The sequence below is a fragment of the Montipora foliosa genome, chromosome 2 (genome assembly GCF_036669935.1).
Source record: "Montipora foliosa isolate CH-2021 chromosome 2, ASM3666993v2, whole genome shotgun sequence".
NCBI classification, from domain to species: Eukaryota; Metazoa; Cnidaria; class Anthozoa; order Scleractinia; family Acroporidae; genus Montipora; species Montipora foliosa.
In genome coordinates this window covers 64,948,611-64,957,787 of record NC_090870.1, presented here as the reverse complement: position 1 = coordinate 64,957,787, position 9,177 = coordinate 64,948,611, and the positions used below count along the sequence as shown (strand labels likewise).

The window sequence follows — 9,177 nt, the reverse complement described above, 5'->3', positions numbered from 1 at the left end:
TGCATCCATCAGCTGCAGCTTGGTTATTCTTTCAAGAAATTTAGCGTTATTCCACTAACAGGAATCACTGACTCTTGAAAATCAAAATAGATTTATCCAGTATTTATCAGCTTGCCTGGATAATGCATTTTTGTGAAGAGTGTTTAGTGGTGGACTACAGTGGGGCGGCTGATGGAACTTCCTAATCCCGGGCTGGAAACTAAAATTTCAGAGCACTCGCACGATTAGTTTTCACTCGCCTAGTTTTCTCAATAGAAAAATTAGACCTCCCCTCCCCTCTCAAGTCCTCCCTTTAATTTTTAACCATGTTTGACATTGTTCCTTAGTTTATTCTACATAATTAAGTTAGTGTAACATTTTTTGGTTAAATATAACAGAATTACAAAAAATGGCTCAAAGAAGCTCCAGAATTGCAAAACTAGGCAACAAAACAAGCCTTCATACTTTTACAAGGGTTTTTTTGTGACCTAATACTTACGTTGACCACTTCACAATTCAACACAATAAGCATTCTATCACACCTTCATTTCAACCGGTTTCAAACTGGTTTTGAGGTTTCCAAGACAAAAATGAGGCCTGGTTACCTGAGGTATGTCCAGGTTTGACCCTACTTAGATGCACGTCGATAAGCATCACAAAGTGTCCCCTTGCTCTCCATCACTCATCTTGGAATACAGACAATTAACGTCACAAACGCTGCTCTTTAAGTAAACATTAACTGCTGCATTTACCCAAAGCTAAAAATAACGCAAACCTTATTGTTGAAAATAGGTAGCAAAAGGTTAGGCTTAAAGGGACACTTCATGTTGGATGTCAAAATTGGGTGTGCATCTAATTAGGGTCAAACATGGACATAAGTGGGTTACCCAGTTAGTAAAACACATCACATCCACAGACCAGCGTGAAATGGCCACAAGAAGCAAGGGAGAATTTGAAGATTTTTTCAGGATTTTAAGGCAGTTTTTGGGGCTTGAAACACCATAATGGCTCTACACTGACAACTGACTTGCCTTTCAGGGGTCAAAATTTTCGGCTGTATCTCAATGGGGATGTAACGTTAAAGGTCAAGTTTTTTGCTGAGCTTTAGTGATGAAATGAGCAGAGCATTCAATACACACAAGATGGGGCTGACGAGAGGTAGAAGATGCATGTTTTGAAAGAATTTGTTCAAATGACAATGTTGCCATAAATGAAGCTAATGATAAGATTGTGCTACAAAGATGGCTGCCATTTCACTTGGAGATTGAGATTTATTTATATTTTCAAGGAAATGCAATGGATCAAGCTGAAAATTGGAGGAAAATGAACTAAAAACAAAAAAACAGCTCTGTGCGAACGAAGAAAAAATTCCCTTCGCGCGTCGAACCATCGCCTTCTGAATTCGTACCTTTTGGTTTTATTCGATTGCACTACCGATGCAGTGACAATTTACTGCTATGTATATATCGAACAATGAATGGTAGGTGTCGCTTCGCTGATTCCATTGTTTTCAAACGCGAAGCCGATAGTGTTTTTGCATAGCTTATTTTCAAAAATAAAGCTCTTACCGGTAAAAAAAATACCAGGGCAATGTTCTTAAGTTCCTTTCCAGTCAACTTGCAAAATTTGGGCTAGTTTTGAGTAAAACTGAAAATCGACCGAAATTGTCACTTACTAGGTTTTTGCATCCAGCCCTTCATTTGTTGTATGAGCATTTATATCCGTGAATATTACGTGGCCAAGTTAAACAGAACTTTGGCATTATCAAGATTCATCTTTTGTCTTGGAGAGCCAAAGGGAAGCCTGAAAGATCGACTGCCTTGAAATCTAGGAGGATTTTGACTACAAGGACAGTAGCATCTATCCTCAGAGTTAGTGAACATTAGTTATTCGTAACAACTGGTTGTGTTTTGAATTAAAACCAGACAAGAGTAATCTGTTGTTGTTTGCAAGTTTCTCTTCCACTATGTCATGCTTGAAGTGCCATTTTCTCACACGTTTACATTTTTGGATAAAAAAAACTCTCAGACTCGCAATCATGTTTCTCTAACCCAAGCATATTTTAGGTCACTACTTTCCTTATTTCAAATGCAAGATTTGTGGAAGATTCCACAGTCACAAGTTTTTTCTGATGCAAAGATATCCAAAAAAAGGTATTCACCAATTGCGTCTCAAGCAATTTGTATCCCTGAAGCGTGCTACAGGCCCAGTTACATGTATGTAATGAAATTCTCAAGTTTCTACTTTGGCAATTAAAAATAAACTTCGTAAACCACCAGTCAAAAGTTATGTGAAACGCATTGCAAGAGGTCAAAGTGTTTTGTGAATTCGGCTCAAAGCACAAATAAACCAAGACTCCAGAGACCTAGCTACAGATGTAAGCTTACACCAGTGAGTAATGTCTGCGAAGTGGTGCCGAAATCCTCATTCTGGGCCCCCGCAGCGTACCAGGATTAATAATATGCACCATAGACCGAATGTATAAATGGAGGCCAAACATGTATTCTTTTGTTTATGTGCTAATTAGACTCACTAGCCTCGCTCTCAAGCAACATTTCTTTTGTATTTTGTACACTCAAATGAGGCTAGTGAGTCTAATTAGCACATAAACAAAAGAATATTTTTTTGGCCGCCATTTATGCATTCGGTCTATGATTGGTCTGTTTGAAAAAACAATTTTTTGATTCACTGTCAATTGGCACACAATACCGGTAATAGCCAATCAGGTTAACAGGTTATTAACCAGTGTCAGATTACGTCTGTGACGCAGGCAACAAAGACCTAGAATTTTGAAAATTCCCAGGAATGAATGACTAAAAGCTCTCAACAGGGGTGGAATTCCCAGGAATTCCAAATTATTCTAATTACCTGCTACAGAGATGTATCTAGAGTGCATCATTGCATCCTGGGGCGCACTTTTTTTTTCTTTGGATGCACAGGGTCCAATTGGACACAGAAAAAAAATAAAAAATCAAATGTTTATGCAAATTACACATGCCAGGGAAAACATGCAAACACCATATTTCACCACGAATTTTAACATTCCCATTTCTCCCTATGGAGAAATGATCATGTTCCTCAGATTTTTGTAGTCAAATGATATCATTTTGTCAACGATTATGTCGAGCTTGAGAAGTTAAGTTCTTGTGTTTGAATTCCCACAAGTTGCGTGACATTTTATGGGCTGTTTTTTAGGCGAAACAATCACTTCCATTCTGCCAATAATAATTTAATTAAAATTCCAGTTGAAGCTCAGTTTGTTGCATGCTTCCCCAGCAAATTTCAAGCACTGGTTTGTTGATCATGAGCATAATGACAGAGAACCCAATGGCGAAGTATGTTAAATTTTTGTTTTGTGCAACCCTGTTGATATTAATTCCAGGAGCACGTGTCATCATCTCAATTCTTGTTTTGCACGTTTTACATGTAAGTTGTCTGTTTTGCAAATTATTCAACTTTTTCGGAATTAGTGTTAAAAATAACATGAAACTGAATCAATCACTTGATTATTTACATTGGCCATGGCAAAGTCACAGGCTGACAATGAACATTGTATCACTTATCTTTCTTTACTCTTGTTCCTAAATTAAACCGCAAGTGTTGTTAAAATAAATGGAGCTCTTTTATGGAAATTTGAGATTCGGTTCTGTTTGTTTTACTGTGGAGATCTAGATCATTTATGAACTGGAGCCAACAGTTCCTACAGCATACAGATTCTTCAAGACATTTTCAGATGTGATTGATGAAGCTTTGACAGCCCATACATCTCAATTTTGATTGACGAATCAACAGGCATAACACTTTCAGAGAAATTTATCATTTTATTTTAAGCATAATATATTTTATTAAATTCTCAGCCTCGGATAATGTATTTCGCGTGCTCTGATTGGTTCACTCAATCTCGGTTATCAGCTCATATACCTTGGTTTGACCTTATATGATTGCGCTAGGCATTGCTAAACTAATTTTTTTTTTCATCGGAAAGCGAAATTTTTTGTGGAAAGTTTGGATCGATTCCAACATTTAGAAGTACGCAAAAAGGCAAGAAATGTTTTTCTGATGAGCCTACCTCTGTCTGACGACAAGATTTTACACTTCCAAATTTTTGGATTTAAAGGCCCAAGTTCAACCAATAGACTTTTCGACCGTTTGTTTTTGTTATGGAAATTCGCATTGCTTGTCACAGCAATCTGATTGGATGAATTTCAGCTTTTGCTGAAATTTTTTTCACATATTGAAAATTGTTCCATGGCACACAATGCCTGTAGGGTGAAGGTGGGCCTTTAAGGAATTTAATTTTAACATTTATTCCATTTGCGCCTCGTTGGCTATTTACCATCTCATAGGCAACACGCCCTCATGGAATAATTGCTAAATATTCGAGGGGAGAGATAAGACTTCATATTGTGCAAAACAGAAATCTGAAAGGGTACTGCAGTAGCAATAAAGAGGCAATAGAGCGACTACATGTACTAAATATTCTTGACCCCCAGAATTTTGCAATGGACCCCCAAATTTTTCAGGGAGGGGTCCAGAGGATACCCAACTTTGAAAACCTGGACACATCTCTGCTGCTGTGAGATTTGAAAGCACTGAACATGTAGCAAAACATCTTCAAAAATTATTTAGCAAAAGTCACAAACCTGGAAAGAGAAAATTATGTGCATAGGTGCTTTTTAAATTATTACTATCTTATATCAGTAACTTGGATCGGTACAAAACTTCCATGGATCTTGCTACAAGCTCGGATAGAATTGTGGGATAGGGGACTGTCCCCACAACATGATCAAGCATTCTTCATAATGAAGCATTTTCTTCATTATGGAAACAGTTAAAACTGGTTTTTAGATCAGGACTTAGACAAACATTTGTGACCCTTTTGGCATTCAATTCACTTGTAAGTCCTCTGAATCGAAATCACGGTACGCGCGAACTGAAAAGACAGAGACTCCGTGAAACTAAATTTCAAGTACATTAAGCTTACAAAATTAAATTATTTTAGTTATCAAACGGATATTTCCATAACACTTACCCGAAAAGAACTTCAATGCATGATTCACAGTAAAAGTGGCCACAAGCCGTGAGAAGAGGGTCTTTTAATAGTAGCTTGCAGAAAGCGCACACGTATCTCGGGTTAATTTTTCCTTTGGTGAGTGGTATTTTGTATCCTGGCATTTCTCCTTAAGTAGAACAGCCTACCCCACAATAAAAATTTGGTTTCCTCAAATGATTGGATAAAGGTAGACCAACAACCGCAAAAAAGACTTGCGAACATCAAAACACGGGTTCGACATCTCTCCGAATGATAAATACTGCGGTAAGTACTTGGTGTAAGGTTGTTCAGTTTGAAGGACCGAGGGGATTGGGTAGTACTTCATGACCAACCTCGTTCCCAGGGTCTTCTCGGCTTTCAATATGGCGGCGGGTCTTCAAGACCCGCCGCCATATTGAAAGCCGAGAAGACCCTGGGAACGAGGTTGCTTCATGACTGACTGTTATGTCCCTAGCCACTCCATGATACCCCCCTCCACAGTCGTTGTAGCACAGGTAGCCCAGACTCGGAGGGCAGAAAATTATAAGGATTTGTATGGGAATCTCGATAACAAACTGAAAAAGATATTTATACGCAGAAGTTCTCAACAAAAAGGCCGTACTTTATTGTCGTGGTGACTTTCTCGCTTTTTGTGTGGTTATTTGCCTGATTGAACGCGATTTAAGCGACTTCTCAAATTCCCGGGTTGTCACTCGTACCTAAATAAAGGAAATCAGTCACGGCATCAGTCACGCTCAAACTCCGACGATGGCCAAGCGGATAAATTTACTTCTCTTTGACCAAGTTTCAAGTTCCAGCGGGCATCCATTGCTGAGAAAAAGCGAAAAATATTCAAATATTCAAAATCCTCCGAGGCTCGCTTTCAAGGACTTTTGAAATCATGGGCTCGATTACCAGCCCCTGTTTCGGGAAATGAGCCAGCGCTCACTCCTGAAACTCGAGTGAGCGGCGGATATCGAGCCTAATTTTTACGCAGGAGTTCAACCATTCCGTTTTGCTCTCATCGTATCGAAGCTCAAGTGAACGGTTGACCCGCCGTGTCAAAATTCGTTGCAACCGAGCCTCGAAGGATTTTGAATATTTGAATATTTTTCGCTTTTGGCTGTAGCTGTCATAGCCGTACTACCCGCCTACGGCCTATGATAGACTGTAGGACCATAGTACATAAAATGCCTGTAGTACCCATAGTAGCTATAGAAGGTGAAGTAACTGTAGTATTCGTAGTATCTGTAGTAGGTGTCAAGTAAAGCTATGATACTTGCAGTTATGAACCGTCAGGTTTTTTCTACGGGTATTAAACACGTAACTGTAGCAGGTAAAAGGTGACAGGTGACGTGTAACAGGTAACAGGTAACAGGTCTTCAGGTAACAAGAATAGGGCTAAAATTCAGGAGAATTTATTATAATAATCATTCCGTTCTTCAAGCCTTCAATACTAGCAGATTCCCCCGGGCATATTCCGTTTGTGAAAACAAGTTCTTACAAGGAAACCTATCATAGTAATCTCCCAAAAAAATGACTTTAAATTATAGGAAGTAACTTTTATATCACACTTTTAACAACTTTTTAAAAGGAAGAGTTTTTAGTGCAAAAAATAGCTTATTTCCACTTTTATATTTCCCGGGTCCCGCCATCGTAAGCAATTGCGACTATTAAGGGGCGATATCACACAAAATGTAATTTCATCTCACCCAAATGCCCAAAAAGTACAATGAAACATTGCAATAACCACTTAAAACTGTTGAACAACATAAAAGAACACAACAAAAGTAAAGAGAAGCATGGATGGACAGAATTTGGCACGATTGTGCAAAATGGGTAATCTTGACAAAAATCAGCCCGACGTTTTTCAAGTTTATGGCAAATCGCCTGGATAAAGATCGTGTTTGCTCAGAATCATCTTATTTGTGATGTAACGATAATTTGGTCAGTAAAGGAATTCCACATTACCATTCGAGTGTTGAACTCGTGATTAACTAAAGATTTCCTCGGCAAACACCCTAAAATAACGTGACATAACCCCTTTAAGACTGCCCCACTTTCCTGACACAAATTGAGTTAAGGCAAACATAACATGCCGCAATTATTCGCCATGATTTAAACACTTTCCGTTTATAATTTTTTTCCATACATATTATAAGATTATTTCACGCTGCTCAAAGTTATATTTGAATAGGAAGGAAAGTTCCCATAGAAAACAAGAACAAGTCATATTCTCTTTTGCCTCCGGCAGTTCCAACTAAAACACTCCTCAGTAATGTAAAGGGTAAGGAAAAAAGTTCTTTCATAAAATAGGGTGGATGTTTAAGGTATTGTAAGTCAGTGTCTCTCTTAAAAATACGAGTTATTTCGCTCACATAAAACGAAAAAGAAGCAAAACTCACTACGAATTGATGATTACCGGATAGGTATGCCCCGAACAATTGCTGTCTTCCTGATGCCTGTTACCACTTACCTGCAGCTGTTACCCGTCACCTGTTACCCGTTACCTGTTACCTTCTACCCGTAGAAAAGACCTGCCGATTATGAACGCAATTTTAGCAATTGCGTAGAGAAGCCTGAAAAATTCAGGACTTCAACGGGGTTTGAACACGTGACCTCGCGATACCGGTGCGACGCTCTAACCAACCGAGCTATGAAGCCACTGACGTTGGGAGTTGGTCATTGTGCGGATATGAAATCAAGTAAAGCTATTATCCTCGCACTGTTACGGGAAAGTTAGAAACCACAAATGACCAGTTGATTAGAGCGTCGCACTGGTATCGCGAGGTCACGAGTTCAAACCCCGTTGAAGTCCTGGATTTTTCTTGCTTCTCTACGCAATTAATATTGTTAAAATTGGGTCCATAACTGCCAGGATCATAGCTTTACTTGAATTCATATCCGCAGTTCAGTATATGTTTCATTTCATATATCATTTCGTTCATTGATTCTTATATGCTTCAGCACCCTGATTGCCTGGTCTGCGTCACAGAGAATTTTAATCAGTCATCAACCAAAATTTCCCCAGTCCCCTTCAAACGTTTCCGCGGCTTGTAAGTCTCGATACGGGATACAGGAACATTGGACAGGTGCCTTAACAACCAACCCAAGGTGTTCCGTGATCCTAAGCAGCTACCAAAACTCGGCAGTAGTGACTACTACTGTGTACTGTTGCAACAAGGCCTTCGTGAGAAAACTTTTAAGCTGTCAACCAAGAGGCGGGATACGCCGGCAAGCTGTAATAGAGCCTTTGGGCATTGAATTTCATCCTTTTTTTGGGATGTGTTCTTCGCACCAGGCTCTTGAGAAGAAAATGCAAACGTTGGCCGTGTAGTACTTATATTTCGACAGAATTAACTATGAGAGGGTGATGTGAAGTGCTATTTTCCACCCATGCAAACCATCTGAGCGTCAGCCCTATTAATGGAATGGGCCCACTCAAGAACAGAGAAAAACTCTGACCAGAGTGGGAACCTGGTCAGAGCTAGTTTTTCTCTCATCCAAACTTTTTATGCTGCAGCTGTTGACAGATGCTAACCTATCAAGACATCCAATATGCATAGTTCCGACAAACCATGGCTGACATCCCAGGTGAAAGCGTTTATCGCGCAGAGACAGAAAGCTCTCACAGACTTTCGTAAAGATTCCCGTTTGTTCCACAAGTGGCGGAAGAAAGTGCAGAAACAATCAAGAACTGGAAACGTCTGTTTTATGAAGGCAAAGTGAAATCACTTAAGAGCGCTAATGTGAGTCGATGGTGGAGTAAGGTTAAAAACGTACCTGGTGTCTTCACCAACGATGGCCAATGATACAAAAAAGTAGTGGACCCAAACACTACAGATCCTGTGGGTACCCTGTGTAACACCATCAACGATTTCTTTGTCAGCCTAACGTCACCCCGCTCCCCATTGTCTGCTGTTGATGTGTCAAATATCATTGTAGATGCTATCCCACCGGATCTGCTGGCTGTAATCACTGAGGTACAAAAAGCACTTAACTGTTTCAAAGTCAGGAAATGTCTTGGCCCTGATGGCATCCTTAACATTTTGCTCAAAATATTTTCTTTTGAGTTAGCGCCTGTCGTTTGTGAGCTCTAGAATTCTTCTTCAAGAGAAGATTATCTTCCTTCCCTCCTTAAATCCGCCTGTGTTCGTCCTCTCCCC

At 39.6% G+C, this 9,177-nt stretch overlaps 1 protein-coding gene across 1 annotated transcript in view; it reads right to left on the bottom strand.

The window, feature by feature from the left end:
• Positions 1-5,284, bottom strand: part of LOC137985888 (TNF receptor-associated factor 2-like) — a 20,368-nt gene extending 15,084 nt beyond the window's left edge. Inside the window, exon 1 of the mRNA XM_068833361.1 lies at positions 5,012-5,284. Within this exon, the coding sequence (XP_068689462.1) occupies positions 5,012-5,154 (143 nt within the window). The 5' untranslated portion in view covers positions 5,155-5,284. The remainder of the gene's footprint in view (positions 1-5,011) is intronic.
• Between the last annotated feature and the right edge of the window lie 3,893 nt (positions 5,285-9,177).